The sequence below is a fragment of the Apteryx mantelli genome, chromosome 4 (assembly GCF_036417845.1).
Source record: "Apteryx mantelli isolate bAptMan1 chromosome 4, bAptMan1.hap1, whole genome shotgun sequence".
Lineage (NCBI taxonomy): Eukaryota > Metazoa > Chordata > Aves > Apterygiformes > Apterygidae > Apteryx > Apteryx mantelli.
The window spans coordinates 58,837,906-58,855,701 of record NC_089981.1 but is presented as its reverse complement, the minus strand read 5'-3'; the positions used below and the strand labels follow the sequence as shown (position 1 = coordinate 58,855,701).

General features: G+C 35.7%; 1 protein-coding gene across 4 annotated transcripts in view; it reads left to right on the top strand.

Annotated features, from left to right (window-relative positions):
• The window catches only part of PRKD1 (protein kinase D1), a 156,857-nt gene that overhangs the window by 123,260 nt on the left and 15,801 nt on the right, over positions 1-17,796 (top strand). For 3 of the 4 annotated variants that reach the window (XM_013940461.2, XM_013940463.2, XM_013940460.2), the window contains 10 exons: positions 2,167-2,371; positions 5,415-5,538; positions 6,357-6,434; positions 7,391-7,670; positions 10,043-10,095; positions 11,505-11,577; positions 12,130-12,236; positions 13,433-13,594; positions 14,654-14,752; positions 15,940-16,207. In XM_013940461.2, coding sequence (XP_013795915.2) covers positions 2,167-2,371; positions 5,415-5,538; positions 6,357-6,434; positions 7,391-7,670; positions 10,043-10,095; positions 11,505-11,577; positions 12,130-12,236; positions 13,433-13,594; positions 14,654-14,752; positions 15,940-16,207 — 1,449 coding nt within the window. Of the gene's footprint in view, positions 1-2,166; positions 2,372-5,414; positions 5,539-6,356; positions 6,435-7,390; positions 7,671-10,042; positions 10,096-11,504; positions 11,578-12,129; positions 12,237-13,432; positions 13,595-14,653; positions 14,753-15,643; positions 16,208-17,796 lie in introns of those variants that run through there. The other variant, XM_013940462.2, reaches the window with a different exon arrangement.

The window sequence follows — 17,796 nt, the reverse complement described above, 5'->3', positions numbered from 1 at the left end:
CCTACACATGAATCTGATGCTGGGCTGATGAGGAGTAATGGTTTCTCTGTGGCAAGAGCTGAGTGAGGAAAGCTTGTGCAAAGCCACTTGTGGTGAGAACACTGATTCCAGGCAGTATTTTAGAATGTGTTAAGTTTCCTCTGGTGCAACTCTCTAGAATCAGCGCCTAGGCTCTTGGAGCTCTCCTTCTTACAATTTATAGAATTTGGCTTTTCTCCAATAACTAGTGAGTTTTCTGCCACCAAATTATATCCATAGTAGAACTCCTTATTGCGTGTCCTAGATGAGTGATATAGGGCCCTTAGAATTATCATAGGCAGTTGCATCCTGGTATCCCATTTTTATTTTTACAGAAATTTAGTTCACAGTATTTTCCATGTTAATAAATAAAATACGATATCTGCCACCCTGTCCATCTGCTCTGTGATACATCTTCCCAAAAATAGTAAGTGCAGGCAGAACTGAAGCAATGAAATTCCAAGTATGGTCTCATTAATAAACACATTAAACACTAAATGTGGGAGGTTATTTTTAACTGGTTGTGGGTTTATTATAAATAGCGACAAAAAATGTGTTGTAGGAGTAGCAAAGAGAGAGCCCTGCACAGTAAATGACATTCATGACTGGATGGCTGCTTCTGCTAGAGAGGAAGTATAATGTGTCTCTTTGTCATACATCAATAACTTATATCCAAACATTTTAAAACTACTGTACATGGAAACAAACCTTTCAGCTGCGCACTTCCAATTCTAGGCAAATGGCATCTATTCTAAACTTTCTGCTGTCAGCCAGTTCAATGTGCTTTTCTTCTGGGGCATCCTCTACTCTGACTGTCATGAACCTTCTCCCACACAATTGGATGCGATTTTCTCATTGAGAACATTTGGTGTCTTCCATGTGATTTTACCTTACTTCAGGTTGCTGTCCATGGCTCCCTGCATAGGGAAACAGTGCAAGTATCCTAGAAAAGCTAATGCTGTCTTGCCTGTCTGACAGGACTGATGATTTTGACATGTTGGATCATAGCCTGTATAACGGCAGGTTGAGTTTCAACAAAAAGCCTTCTTGTTTTTTTTCATAATGCAAGTCTTTAGCTTAATAAGTTTAAAACTCTCTCTTCCTTTCTATTTTCCAGATAAATCCATTCACAAGCAGAAATACAGTAAAAGTTATTTCTTACTTTGACCTTGCTTAGGTATCTCTAACCTTGAAACTGGATCATTTAACATTATTTAAATGTAAACAATATATTATTAAATTTAATATTGGACGATACTGTTAATACTGTCAATACTACGCCAGAGTCAAATAGTTTATGTCTAGAAGTTGTTCTTATCTTATCAAAAGCAAAATTAATGCAGTATTTTCCTCATTCTTTTGACTTGTGAGAGGAAAGACAGCTTAATCTTAGAGAACAGGAGGTAAACTTGATGTCTCCTTTCCATTCATCTCTGATTCTTATTTCTTGTAATTCCATAGCCAGACTAAGTCAAATCTTCATATTTTTTCTTTGCTATATTACACTGGTGTTTTTGATGTTTATCTAGAATTTCCTTTATAAAGGTAGAGAATCTTATCTCAATAGTGTGGATTATTGTGCCATGTCGTGCAGCCTTACAGAGAACACTGATGTGAAGTAAACAGCCTTTTTTCCCCAAAATATAGTTCACATTATGAGTAATTGTCTTGGGAGTTATTTCAATAGCTCACAGTCATGTCATCATCATAATACAAAATTCCTAGTTTTGAAATTACTGCTGTTTTAGCATCAGTTTGCAGCTGTAGCCCGCCAACAGCCATCAAGCCGGTACACAACATGCAAGCTGTATAGAAAATCTGCCAGAAGATCTCAAAAATAAAGCTCATGAGTATAGAGTGTTTGAATAGAAGTCCATGGATAAGAAATTCTGCCTTGACTTTGGCAGTTTTTAATAGAAAATTGTATTTCTGAAAATATTTCAGTTTGATGAGTTCCCAGCTTTCTGTAATGATTTTCCCAATGGCTGGTTTAGGACCATACTTTACCAGTACACACTGAGTAGAAACAGACACAGGCAATAGAGTTCAAGAGAGAACCTAAATTTTCCTTATGCCCCAAATGTGTTAGGACTTTGTGATTAGAGTATTGTATGTTTTCAGATAATAACTTCAGAAATAATATTCCAGATCTCCTTAGTCCTGGGGCTGAGTCTGACGTGGTCATGGAAGAAGGGAGTGACGACAACGACAGTGAAAGAAACAGTGGTTTTATAGATGACATGGAAGAATCTATAGCTCATGATTCTGAGATATCAATGATGGGATGCCATAGTGACAGTGGGGAAATGCAGGATCCTGATCCAGATCATGACGAGTCTAACAGGATGATCAGGTGAGCTGGGAAATACAATTTCTGTATTCTTTTGTGTTTCTTAGTATCATGACTAGGACTCAAGTAGAAATCTACCTGGGCCCTATTCTCAGTCCTTCACAATGCAGAGATGTGTGTGATGATGTGTGATGGTTCTGAAAGAGTAATGCAGCTGCTTTTCTGAATATATGTATGAGGATTTTAAGAGAAACTTAAATATTATTGTCAAGTTGAAATAGCAACTGAAAACTGATGCACAAGCAATTGTTACAGGTCTGCTTTGTTATGAAAATTATGTTGTGAAACTTCTTTTTCAAAGCAAGCAATAGAGAACAGTTTTTTTTATTTTTCCCAAGCATTTTTCCCCCGACTAGAAGTGCAATGTCTGCTTTTTGCATAAGTATATATTCTTCTGTTTGAAGGAAAATAGTAGCATATTTTTTAATCCATTTTCATTAAAAACTGAACTGTGAGAATGTTCAGGTTTCAATAAAATATCAGATGGGAAAGGTGTCTTGCATTCACAGTGAAATCCTGGTTGAAAAAGTAAACAGCAAGCGAGCAAGCAAGCAAAAAATAAAATAAATTTAAAAAAATCCAAAACCATATCTCAGGATGACCAGTAGTCCATTTGTCCTGACAGCTTTGTGATAGCTGTATTCAGTTTTCTTTTCAAAAGGAGATCTTTGGAATAGCTACTTGTCTGCCAGTTATTCTGCTCACCTAGGATATAGTTGAGTGGGAGGGCTTTAAATCTGAGCTTTCAGAGTGCCTCACCAAGAAGCTGCTGGTTATTCTGGTGTTATAATGTCTTTAAAAATATATTTTAACAGTATTGGAATGTCTGTAATGTGAAACAGGAATATTTTTTCAAATCTCAAAATTTCACAGGATAGGACAGTTGTTTAGGGACTGAGCCTACTAAGGAGTGATAGTATACAGCAAAATGAGATACGAGTTTGCAGTGTACTGTCAAGGAAGAAAATGGTCAAAGCGCTATTGGGCTACAAACTTGGACAGCTCGTTTAATGAAAAAAAAACTGTATGAGTGATTACGGTATGATCAGATCTAGGCATATTGTTTGCATTTTTTAGATATCTTTAGCAGGAACGGAGGTTTGAAAACCAGAAGTAGTAGTTTCAAGCAAATTACAAAACAGATTAGCAACTTGAAATGAATGATTAGGAAGTAAAATAGGAACTGAATATGTGCAACTTTTCTAAGAGAGGTAAGAAAACATTTTTCACATATTGGAACTGTACAGAATAGTGGCAAAAGTGAAGTAGGGATTATTCATTGTCAGGGAACCTAAAATAGTCTTTTAAGCTCTAATTTCCTTGATGCTAGGGGTTTATAGCTTGAAGAAGAATTATAGAATGGTTTTGCATTCACAAATCCCAGTCTGACCCACAGTTTCCTGTTTTATTTTCCATCCTAGGAGTCTGTTTCAATAACATAGTCCCCTTAATTCTCTATTATTAACACATATGTTGCACTAATAGAAAGCCATCCATTTCAACAATATTCTGTTTTACTACCAGCAGCGGTGGACTAAGTGTTTTTTTCCTACTGTCATATTCACCTGCATAGACACTATATGTATACATAGACATATTATACATTTAGAATATAAGCTTATGCTTATATCACAAAATCGGTGTCAAATAACACCTGGAATGTCCCAGTTACATTGAATCGACAGCATTGCAGGTCCTCTGAAATACAAATATTTGCAGTATTACCTGCCCCAATCATTTTTAAGGGTAGTCTTCATATCTGTGGACCAATTTTAAGTGGTCTATAAAAGGTAACTAAAAAAGTAAATCTCTGTCAGTAGAGATAGGAGTCTCTAAAATAACTATTTAGTTAAAGGTTTGTAATGACTATATAGGGACTGTTCCTTTGAATCATTTTTAGGCAGAAAAGACTGTATGTTACAGTCTTTTTGAGATTTTAAGACAGGACACTTTTTGCATTTTGATTTGAAAATGCAAGTTCTTAAAAAGTTCCTTATTTCCAGGATGCATTACAGTGAAGGAGGGCCATCTGCAGACATTTGCAAGTCAGAACAGCTGTGGACATTTAAGATATTATGGTTCTCCTGCTGGTGGTTTCTGCCCTTCCTGCTGGGGTTGTTGTACCAGTAGCTTTGCCAGCAGAGCAGAATTCCTGAGCTCTCTGTGCTCTGCTTTCATGTCGAATACAGCATCTCAGTTTAAAGTTCTGCCAGAAATAACTACATGTTTCGGTTTAGGATTGAAGCAGATTATGAGTCCAATTCCATTCTGCAGAATGTGTTAACTCCAGCAGCAAGGGAAGTGGTGGGCTTGATTACTTCCTAAACTTCTCCAGCTAGATAGTCCAGATTTTATACTGTCGAGTTCCCATGTCTTTCCAAGTTACTGTGTGTCAGATGAGTAGTGGAAATTTTCAATGTGTGGACTCCAAAGTACAAGACAATAGGACTTTATTTTAGGTCCTTTACTTTGAGGATAAAACGTTTTAGCTTAAACCTCTTTCATTGAGAGGTTCCAGCGGATTCTCTGCCATACCCTGCAAGTGCACACACAGGTAGACAGCTTTTACTACTCTGTAAACTGTCATAAATAACACAATTGTGTGTTTGAACTCCAAGAAAGATCACAGAACAGACAATAATCTGATGGACAATGTTTACTTTGGTTATAAGAGATTCAAGATTGAGTACTAGACTGAATTATGCATAGCACAGAGTTGAGCTATATCTCCCACATCCTACCTCAGGCCCTAGTCATTTGCTCATTTTATTAGCTCCTCTTTTGGGATATTTTATTTGTGTGTATGTGTCTGTGTGCGTCTCTGTGTGTGTAAGCCTTCAGAAGGTCTCTGACTTCGTCGTGGTGTAGAATTACTTTTTTTTTTTCTTTGTAATCTGAAGATACTTGGAATGACAAACAAAATAGTGTCTAGTCCAGGTCTGTTAGTGACTACAAATGTAAACATGGATATTTCTGGTTTGAAAGACTTTTTTCTTTTTGTCCAACATTATCTTATTTTAAGAAGTTTTATTGATTTATTCTTAAGCCCTTCAACCAGCAACAATATTCCATTAATGAGAGTGGTACAATCTGTGAAGCACACAAAAAGGAGAAGCAGCACAGTAATGAAGGAGGGTTGGATGGTTCACTATACAAGCAAGGATACACTGGTAAGAAATGTTAAGGAAGACCTGTCTTACTATGCCTACTACATAACAGTACAGGATCCTAAAAATACTAATAATACTTTCAAATCCTAATAATACTTTGATAAAGTCACTCCCATAAGGCATTTTTGGCAGTATTTGTGAATCTTGAAGTTCTAACTCTTGTCATAATTGGGGACTAGCACTGTTTGCAAGAAATATTCACTCTTCCTGAGTCTGTCAAAGAGACAGTTAAAACACACAAAAATATCTGAAGATGTCAGTTGTATTATCATAAGCAGCCAAATGTGAAGACATTTGGAAGGAAGTAAAAATCATATTAACACCTCAGGGGTTCTGGAAAGTAGGTCTGCCTTCCAGCTGCAGTTTCCTAGGTGAATTGATACTTTTGTAAAATATATTTGGTGCAGAAAAAAAAATTATTTTCATTCAGAGCTGCTAAAGCAAGAATAAAAGCTTCAGTTTGTGGCCTTCTAAAGTGAGCCAGAGTGTTACGACTTACACAAAAAGAAAGTTGAATTATTTTAGCAGCACACTTGTAGCAAACTGTGCTGAATGTAACACAGACTTCAAAGTGACATTTAAATTCTTTTAAACTGGAACAATTTGAACACAGCAAGGTTCTATAAACCCCTATAAATTTTAAACACAGATATTAAATCCTCCTAAAAATCTTGCAATAAAAAATGAATCTTTATCCTTCACAATTCATCCCTTCAAAAGTAAGTGAAACTTTTTGGAAATGATACTTCTGTGAAATGAGAATTTCATCAGTTTACTTCAAAACTGTTAGAAAGTTTCTTTATTATTGTTTATTGCAGAGGAAGCGACACTACTGGAGACTAGACAGCAAATGCATTACACTTTTTCAAAATGATACTGGAAGCAAATATTACAAGGTAAGGAATATTTTTCAATCTCTTTTTGTACTAGCAGAATATAATCACTGGAGTGAATTGCTATATTAGTAAATACTTACTTGAAATACACAAGTAGTATAACTTTGATCTATGTTTGTTTTCATTATTTAACCTGCATATGCTTTGCCTTTGACAACCAAGCCTCAGATCAGAACTTAACGTGTCAGCTAACAATGTCATGTTATGGAAATGGAGTGTTTTTTATGCAGGGACAATTCAGTACCGGTGATGGATTCCAAGAAACTCATCTGGCATTCAATGATTCATAATACAAGTTCTTTCCAAACAATTAGATACCATTTTAATTTTGTCCTTTGGATATTATTTTGTGATTGTGATCGTAAAAGTTTATTTTAATGCTCATATCCTTTTACTTGAGACAGTTATCTCCTGAGGCATTACTTCATTAATTGTTAATAATGGAAAATATTTTTTTTCATGTTGACTGTTAAGGCCTCCTTATCGGGGAGATATATCAGTGAAATGTGTCCTAAGTCTTACTGATGATAAAATAACCAAGTTCATACTTATATAAAATGGGAAATTGGAATCTTAATTTCTCATTCAGAACAGATTTATTCTGCTCTTATTAATAGATTTATTTGCATTTATTAAAGCAAAAAGGAAGTGGTATTAAATTTTCTATTGGAGTTCTGTTAATATGTGGTTGGTCCTGCTCTTTTCTCTTGACACCTCACTCCTCTCTTTGATAAGTGTAATAATTAAAGTTCTACTGGGTCTAGGAAAGAAACATTTGGTATTTCACCATCAATAGACCTCTGCCATGGAGTTTCAGGTTACAAGAGCATTTTTGATTGTACAAGATGCATGTGGTTAAAAGTAACAGCTAATATCATAACTTAGTTAAATAAAGTTCATATATATATATACATGTTGATAATCTACACAGAATGTAAATCAACTTTTCATTTCAGGAAATTCCATTGTCTGAAATTTTGTCTCTGGAACCCGCAAAAACTTTCACTTTACTGCCTCAGGGAGCCAATCTTCACTGTTTTGAAATAAGCACAGCAAATATAATCTATTATGTTGGAGAAAATATAGAAAACCTCTCAAGTGTTCCACTGAATAACAGTGTTCTCTCTAGTGGTATTGGCATAGATGTGGCAAGAATGTGGGAGATGGCAATACAGCATGCTTTGATGCCTGTCATCCCTAAAGGGGCATCAACTGGGTCAGGACCTAACCTACACAGTAAGTTGATTCATTTCCTTTATTTCAAATAAATATAGTCATATAACAAATGACATTGCTCAAGGTTCTGCAGGTGTGGAAAGGAAGTATTGCACAGCTAATACAGGCTATTCTATCACGGCCTATCACCTGACTGTATATTGTTTTAGAAGCTGCAGTTTCTCATCCATATGTTTCCAGTTTATACTAAGACATCTGTATTAATACACAACATGCAGATTTGTTAGCGAGCAAATAGTTGTTCTATATGTAAGACATCTGCATCCTCTTTGTGTTGCTGACATGAGTAATAGCCTTCTTGTGCAGAGGCATGAAGTCTTCTGAGCTCCAGTTAGCAATTGATAGATTTTTTCCCTTCATGACTGTAACTTATGTTTCTTGCTATCTACAGAAGCAGCTCTTCACTCTTTTGGTCACTGCAGCATAGGGGATATGCTCCCTTTCGTCACATTTGGCTGTATGACTGACATAAACATTGTCCTATGCTGAGATGAGATGAGCTCAAGTGTGAAGGACAGCTGTTCTAAGCAGAACAGGCAGGGATGTTACCCAGGATCACATGGACAGAATATATCTTTGCCTCAGGTTTACATATGTTTGGGTAATTCTCTACCAAAGCTGACAGGTTATGTAAACCAAATACAAAACACATTTAAATCTAGCTCAGGTAGTGATAACAAAGTAACTGCAGCAGCAGGAAGCAAACAATATGACTTAAAAAAACCACATATGAAAATAGGTACACTTGTGTAGTTCACCACCACCAGGCATGTGCTGCTGTGGCTGCTCTGCAACTTACACTCAGCTTAGACAGTGTAAAGCAAATCTGGATATGTCTACACAAGCTGGATTAGACCTTTTGTTCCAATGTACACCCACTTTACCACTTGACAATTGGATGATATTAATGCAGTGTGAAATGCTAGTGAAACAGCAAGCCCTTCCAAAACCAAGCAATAAAACAGACAGCATATTTCTCCAGGCCCAGCAGCTCAGAATATATCAGCTCTGTCCTTTGCTTTTTCTAGACTGGGTTCCTACATAAAATAGTGTCAAATTCTGGATGTCATTTCAGTCAGATTAGTTACCTACTGCCCCTGGTCTGAGCTCAGGATAGCTAAACAGATTGCCTAAACTGGGAATGTTAGATTGCTTGACTGGGAATCACAGCTGTCTTCTCTGCCTCTTGGGAAGTTTGAAAATTTTCTCTATAACTTAGTAGTCATCTTTGGGTTTTTTTGTGTGAAGAATAAATTCATCTGAGACCTTTAGAACAATCTTTTGCAGGGACTGAGAGCTATAGCAACCTACTGTCTTCCATTCAAGTATAAGATACATTTCTTTGTCCATACTTTCTTTCACGTACACACAAAGTAGCATATATATATGAATCAGCAATGATAAAAAGTCTCTGCCAAACTGAAACACTCCCTTCCAAAAACATTCTGTTCCTAAGGAAAAGAGGAGGGAATAAGCCATTCAGGGCAGAAGTTACTCATGGTACTTAGTGAACTGATGGATAGTGGTGAGTGTCTTCAGTGTGTAACAGTTTTTACAGTAGAGGGCTGGTTTTGATGGGGCTGAAATCCATATTGAAAAAATGAAAATTCAGCACTGAACAGGATTTCAGGCAAAAGTAGGAGATCTAGACAGCAATGCTCTGAAGAACCATTCTTTCCTCCCCAAAATGACATCTTTGTGTAGATGCAATTAGCAATAAATATATTCTCCAGTTTTACTGAACCTATTATTCATTAACCTCAATAGGTGTCCAGTTCGAAAAGCTTGTGGAAACATCCTGGGCTCTGAATTTGTAGAATTTCGTTCTGATTTTATTTTATTAAAGCACAAGTGCACATTTTTTTTCTCTCCATTAGGTGTTTTAATAATGGCTCTTAACCCAGCTGAAAAGTGCATTACTTTTTAAAAATAAATGTATCAATGTGAATAGGCATTGGCCTTTTTCTGAAAGCTAAATAGGATCAAATACATTGTATGTGACACTGTAAATCAATACTAAATAAGTACAATTCAGCCTAGTTGCACTCATATTACTTGCATAAGTTTTAAAGCTCAAAATTAGAACAAAATAAAGCAATAATAACCTTATAAATGGGAATTATGAGATTACACTATTAAAAAAATAAATACTGAAATGTATAAGCTTCTTTTCTGTAGCTTGCAAAAGTCTATTGTTCAAGTTTTTGAGCTGGTGCAATTTTATATTGGCTGGTAGATGAACAAGATGACCTAATTGATTCAATTTCTAGGGTTGTCAGTAGATACTGATGTGATGTAAATGTCATTTCCTATTACTACATGTTTGAACTAAAAGCACAGCAGTCTGAAGTATATTTTACTTTCTTCCCCAGGGGATATATCCATCAGTATTTCAGTGTCAAACTGCCAAGTTCAAGAAAATGTGGTGAGTGTTCTCTGAATGCTAGACATGATATGATTAAGCTTGCAAAGTCATTGATCTGTTTTGGAAAGAGAAATGTTAGAGAAGAGTTTCCATCAGCCATTTTTCACTTACACTGTAGAAATGCAATTAATTAACTTTGTTAACTTTTGAGAAAAGTCATCTTCATGGCACCTTTTCCTTGAAGCACAAGAATTACATTTGGGTAATTCAGCTTAACACAGAATTTAATGACATACCCTGCAGCATGCTGATTATCAATCAGAAGGAAAAGTGGGCTGTATAAGTTATTAGTTCATGGAATTTCGGTCAGATGAACACGGTAAGGCTAATCACAAGCTTTGGTAAATATACCTTTTCCTGTCATCACTGAGAGATTAGACATTCTTCATTGTACATCTTCCCCAAAAGATGAAACTTTGTCTGAAGAAGGAGTTACATATGTTGTTACACATATGTAAAAAAGTCTTGGGACTCTCTTTCATTAGGAATTTTGGTCATGGTGCATGTGGTCAAGGTAAATAGTCATATTCTGGTTTCCTTTCTCACAGGCAGAGGAAATAAAGAGGACTGTCTGCAGCTAAGTAAAGCATTGATACAGTTCTCGTATTTGCCAGAAAGGGATTACCTGGTGGTGTCCTTTTATTTCCTAAGGAAAAGCAAGAACAATCTTTATTATCAACTCTTTGGAATTCTTTTGCTCTTCTTTGTATATGCTGCTTGTTAAATATCAGGAAAATGAAACTGAATTCAAAGGCTTGAGCTTTGTTTGGGCCTCCCAAATAAATCTGCTGACAGCTTGCGTTCCAGCCTTTGTTTGGGCCCTAAGAATGAATGAGAAGTTGGCCTGCCTCTCTGCCGCTGATGGACAATTTTACATCTCTCAGTGGACAAATACAATAAGCCAAAGCTCAGATCTGCTGATACTCACAAAGCTTTCTATAAACTAGGAAACCACTTGCTTCTCCCCAGTTGACAGGAGCTGATCTAGGATTTTTTTAAAGAGAGTTTTAATTCTTAGTTTCTCCCTTTTCATAAAAACTAGGGAGTCCCCAGCCATAGTTGCTAGATCCAGGATCCTCAGCCTGGGTCCTCTGAGTAGAATGTTGCTAACAAGACCCTCTCTGTTTCCATATGTACTTTTGTCTTCAGATTTGATGAAGACTAAGTATAATGTAGCCCATTGCAGGCTACTTGCCTGTAAGATGGCAATGGTTGAAACTTAGCGGAAGATATCCTTTCTGCAATTGCAGTTACCTTCCTTGCCTTTTAAGAAAACTCGCATGAACATTTCTGGTATGTTGAAATGTCTAATATTAAATGTATGCTAGTTCCCATTAGAAAAATCAAATGAAATAAAAATCTTGCTACCATATCTCAGGGCTTAATATTCATTATGTTTATATAAACAGGATATTAGCACTGTATACCAAATCTTCCCAGATGAGGTGCTGGGATCAGGACAATTTGGAATTGTTTATGGAGGTAAGACTTTGTTTCATTGTACAGCTGTGCTTAATACAGAAGACTTCTTGAATGATGAAAGTATTTGGATTCTGAAATGTTTTATTACAGAAATTAGCTACCAATTGTTTTGTATAAACAGTATTCATTAACCAACTAAACTATTTTTTGTTGGCTAGTCTGGAACTGCCATTGAAGGACTGAGCCTATGACCGGCCAGCTGCAGAGAATGCAGTTTAAGAACATGAACAGGCCTATATATAAGTGAGTTAGTTTTGCAGTTAATAAATTCAGTTTAATTTATATAGTTTAACTGCAAAGCTGACTTTCTTATACATAGGCTGATTTATGTGCTTAAACAGATTTGTCAAGTGATAATAGAACATGAGAAAAGTTCACTTGTCGAAGGGAAGAAAGAAGAGAAATGACAGAAAACTTTTAACATTGGTTTAACTTGTTGCAAACCTGCTCTGGGAATTACTTGACTGTGGTCATTTGTACAATCCAGTGAAAGTGGAACACTTTTCAGAATTAATCATGCTAATTGATAGAGGCCTTTTTTTATTAATGCAGGAAAACATCGCAAAACAGGAAGAGATGTTGCCATAAAAATAATTGACAAACTAAGGTTTCCAACTAAGCAGGAAAGCCAACTTCGTAATGAGGTTGCAATTTTACAGGTATTTTCTTTTGCCTTTTTTACTGTATTAACTCCATTTGTACCTTACTGTAAACCCAGATGATATGATTTTAGTTGGCAATCTATTTGAGAAATTCTCTAAAATCCTGGTTAAAATGCCTGTGTGAAATGTAATTGTTTAAAGAGATAGGAAACATATTGAAAACAACCACTTTAAGTTATTTTTGCAAAAATACTGGTATTTTCACCATTCAGTATCTGCAAAAATAGCCAAGAGCAAATTTACTGGGAATGTATTAAATATCACTGTTATTTATTACTGTGAGCCAATATCCTTTTTTAGTCAGTCCTTTTTATAGGTGTGTAGTACTTCTGTGTCTATTCTCCAGTACTGGTAGATAAAAGGTCCGGCATGACATCTTAAACATATAGTGTCTTCCTTCCGACACACACTGCTATGTGTCCAGAAATCCCAATTTTTTAAATTTATTTTTTTACTTTTAGTTTCTCCCTTCCATACTGAGGCTTCCTCGGTTTAAAATAGATTAAGCTGTTGCCATAGTGTTCTCCAGGACACTGTGATGGTGTTTTTCCTAACTTGGTTCCTTCATTATCAAAAAACTTAAAAATAGGTACAAAGCTTTGCATGGGAGTATAAAGTTCTTTATGACCTGCACTTAAAGGAATGGGACCACAAGCATAACAGGCTTTATAGTAGAAAGAAGCCTTGGCAATATGTGTTCAGTCAGAATAACAGAGAAACATGATTTTTGCACTACTCACCAATATTTAAACCAGTTAGTCTGTTGCAAAACCTGGATGGCATAGTACCTAGTTGAAGATAACACCTTGAAAATTTGCTTAATAAATTATATTTCTGTTGTTTTTTAATTAAAACCATACCTATGATGCAACATGTTAAGAGTTGTAGGTATTTTACTTTTAACCATTCTGATGTCATGTTAGGAATTACAGTCTTTGTAATTTTAAGCAACAGACGTAATAAGGAAAATGTATGTTTCTTAAACTCATTTTAAGTTCAGCCATACTCTCATAAGGCTACTGTCCCTAGAATTCACGCCTGTTACCTTCAGACGAGACACACTTTAAACACTGAAGGACTGGATTGTTCTCCTGTGTAGTGGGAGGGATCTGAAGATTGGCTGTGTAATGATAAAACCTACTAATCATGTTGGGAAATCTGTTTTATTCAAGTGCTATATATATCTTTAACAGAATCTTCATCACCCTGGTGTTGTAAATCTGGAGTGTATGTTTGAGACACCAGAAAGAGTGTTTGTTGTTATGGAAAAACTCCATGGAGACATGCTGGAGATGATCTTATCAAGTGAAAAAGGCAGATTGCCAGAGAAAATAACAAAGTTTCTAATTACGCAGGTAAGAAACCAATTATAGACCTAGAAAGAGCTTTGAGGTCAGGTATTATCAGTGTTGCTTATGTTTTGCTTTTGCCATAATTTACCCATCTGACTTATGAAAGCCTGATTATAATACCGGAGATTTTATAGACATCTTCATGTGCGTTATCTGATGGGTAGTAAACTATTAAGAGGAACTAGAAGTGGATATGTGTGCAGTTGTCTGGCTGCTGGATAGAAGCGCCATCAAGGCGCATTTCCCCTTATGCTTGAAGAAGTAAGCACAAGAAAGGGACACACAGCACAGATAGCACTCTGGTGAAGCCATATATATGATGGGAGAAATCTGAACCTCTTGAATTTCCCTGTACCTAACTGTTGTAGTTCATACTATATGCTTACTAGGTGTAGCTTTTCTGTGCTGAGCCTGGATCTCAGCACTATATCCGACTGAAATGAAGCCATCAGCTTCAGAATTTGGTTTCTTGCTTTCCCAGATACATTCAGCCTCCTGACCATTGCCTCTTCTAATATAGTGGAAAATTCTGTCAGCTCCTGACCAGACACAAGGAATAGCAGAATTAAAGCTACAGGAATAGGTTGAATATGTGTTAGACAGAGTGGAGTAAACATACACACACGGTTTCTGTCTTCAAGAAATTGTTTAAATTGGCTCGCATACTATTTCAGTAGAAATTTTTGAGTTCATAATTTAGATCTGGATGGACATTTTTGCAAATGAAATGTTCATAAAACCCAACATTTCAGAAAAAAAAATAAACAAATACTTAGAATGAAGTTTTTAAAAAAGTATCTGTTTAGAATGTAGAGTCTACGGAGAGGGAACAATCTTGTTTCATAATGTGAAACATAAAATTTGAGGCACAGCAAATAACTGCAAGCATCTTTGCTTTTTTATTGCATTCATTGTAGACATTGTTTTAAAAGATACATTCATGTTGGATTGTTTTTCCTCTACAACAGTGCTTGATCCTCTGATCGCTGTTATTGTCAGAATAATATATATAGAAAGCATATCATTTAAAACTGAATTTCTTTCTGATTTGTTTCTTCATAGATCCTTGTGGCTTTAAGGCATCTTCATTTCAAAAATATTGTTCATTGTGATCTCAAACCAGAAAATGTATTATTGGCATCAGCTGATCCTTTCCCACAGGCAAGTAGAAAATGTCCTCTGCTAAGATAAATTGTTCAAATTAATGTGTTAGCAATGGTTATTTTATGAACAAACAAACAGATCACTGATCACTTTTAAGAATCTGCCCCAAGAACTACACAGAATTATTAGATAGTTATGGCAAATCTGATCACTTATTCAAAAAAGGTTCCAAAGAAGACATTTTTGAAAATCATTGCTTTTTGTCATTTATCTAAAATACACAACTAGATTTCCAAGTGTGACATAACTACTTGTGCACTGGCCCAAAATTTTTCTAATTTGCTCACCATTACAGCACAAACTATTTTTCTAGTTAATTTGGTCCAGATGATAACTGACAATTTGCATGCAGTCTCAGGAAAGAAACAGGGTTTTTTTTTTAAAGTTAGGTTACAGCTTATGAAGAAGAGGAGATTCTTCTTTAATTTTATGAATTTAAATGCCAGGTAGATTACAGAATATATAAATACACTTTCTGGATTGTTGTTGTACTGCTTGTGATCTACATCAATTCCTGTTATCTTTTATCTGTAGAATTCATCTATAGCTATAGTCTCCTCCAAATGCCTATATTCAAAGAAATACTGTTGATAATTTCCCTGAAATTTTGTAAATAGTATCAATAACTGGAAAGGAAGGATCTACATTGAAATTTGAAGTCAAAATTTTTAAACAGCTAAATCTGACCCTCTGGAAAAAGCAAAGAAGTTTGTAGAGAGACAGGGTGTAACTGTATCTCCAAGTAAACAAAAGTGGCAGTTCAAGAACTAAATTTGGTCAGCTTGCTTAATACAGGAAAAAGTTAGGCATAGGTAAGAGTTTTTATTTGCCATGTTTTTATGCTATGAATTAATAAGTATTATTACTTTGTATTATTACTTTCAGCAGCAGCCTAAGCTGTTAGGTCCCTTCCAAAACTTCATTTCTCTGATTCTAAGATGTCCTGTATTATTGACCATAGTTTATTCATGGAGTGAAGAAATACAGGAGATGCAATAGACTGGTAATCTTCTGTAATGATTCAGTGGAATCATGAGTTTCTACTCAAAGAGGAGTTAAAGAAAAATGCCCATGAGGAAACAGTAGAGGTGGATCTCTCAACTAAACCATGACAAAATTACCTCAACTATGTATTTGATAATAAAAATAATATCTGATTTACTGTAGCACTTTGCTTTAAACAGGTAAAACTCTGTGATTTTGGCTTTGCCCGAATCATTGGGGAGAAATCTTTTAGGCGTTCAGTTGTAGGAACACCAGCCTACCTTGCTCCAGAAGTGCTGAGAAACAAAGGCTATAACAGATCTCTGGATATGTGGTCTGTGGGTGTCATCATTTATGTAAGCCTCAGTGGTACCTTTCCATTCAATGAAGATGAAGACATACATGACCAAATCCAGAATGCTGCCTTCATGTATCCGCCTAATCCATGGAAGGAAATTTCTCATGAAGGTAATATCTGTTTGTGGCTGCTTTTTATATATGTGCTAAAAAATATAGTTGTATTTGCTTTTGTATTTTATTTTTCCTGTACATATCAGTGAAGAAAAGACTTGAAATTTCAAGATACCATAATGATTAATTTTCTGTTCTGTGTTATTAACTGCTTTAGACATCTCCTTGCAGAGCCTGTATAGACTGCATATATGGCAGAATCCCCTAGCCTAGGATCTCTCCAGGAGGTGCTGAAGGAGGCATATAGGCACCTACAGATTTGGTTGCTGTAGAATCTTCTGCGGACCCTCACTTGCTGGAACTGACCTTGCATATATTTACTTCTGTACCTCTTCTTTCAGCCCTAGTATCTCTACTATCTTTTTCACATTCCATTTGTGTCAGTAATCTGTTTTGCATTCAGTAGGATGCTGTACCCTGGTAGTCTTTCTGTGGAGAAGATTAAAAAAAAAAAGAGAGAGAGAGAGAGAGATGAGGTTTCAAGAACAGTGAGAGAAAGTGGTGTAGAATGGACTTTGTGGGAGGGGAAAAAAAGACTTAGAGATAACCAGTGAGAGTTTTGAAACTGGCGTTCTGGTCAATAGTATCAGAAATTTTTGATAATAAAAGATCAATGTGAATAATTCACTATGAATACCTTTAAAGAAGATAATTGAATTCTATTCTCTATTAGACACAACTAAGTAGGGCATTTTCAAATGATGGTAGTTCTGGTTTCACCAACATTTTCCTGTACATATCAAACATTTTCAGACAACTTGATTTTCTGCTTTTTAAAGTTTTGGGGTTTTTTTTTTACATTTTCCTTATGTCCTTAACATTTTGCAAGGTTGCTTCATAACTCCTAAAACAGAGAGATCATTATAAACATTAAATTCTTTCTTCTGAATTGTAATACATACCAAATTGAATTAAAAAATTAGACTTTATGATTTCTGTTATTTACAGTGCAGTTACAGCTGACAGTTTATCTGAGCTTCAGACAATTAATGGTAGCTTAAAGGAGTGTGCCTACTGCTCCCTTCAATGTAATCATATGAGATTCTCAGCTGACAAATGCATTGAGTACATTGTCTGCTATTTTAATCTCAGTAGCAGATAAAGTTTGATGAGATTTGTTAAAAATAATTTAAAAATATATAATTCTACAGAAGTAGATGCTGAAAACCTCGTGAACTTCCATATGCTTTTGCTATGTAAGCTGACAGGATCTGTTGGCAGCAATGCTTCATCTAGCCTTAAAATGCTAATCAATACAGAAGAGGCTCCAGGAAATTGTCTTCCACAAGCTTCTACTATGGTAGACAGAAGATCAATTTCTACATTCAGCTGTGAAGATTCAATAGAGCACCTATAGAAAACTCACCTGCTGGGGTGTTAGCTATCCTTTCTAGAGTCACAGCCTTCATTAAGAGTCAATGGATATAAGGCTGCAAGCGTGGAGAAGGAGGGAAGAACACACTTTAACAAATTAGTAAATTAAAATTTACTTATGCAATGTGATTTTATTACATATTTTGAATTGCTAATTGATGAGCCACTTCATTGTGCTGAACCAAAATCTAAATCTGAACTACTCCATTATT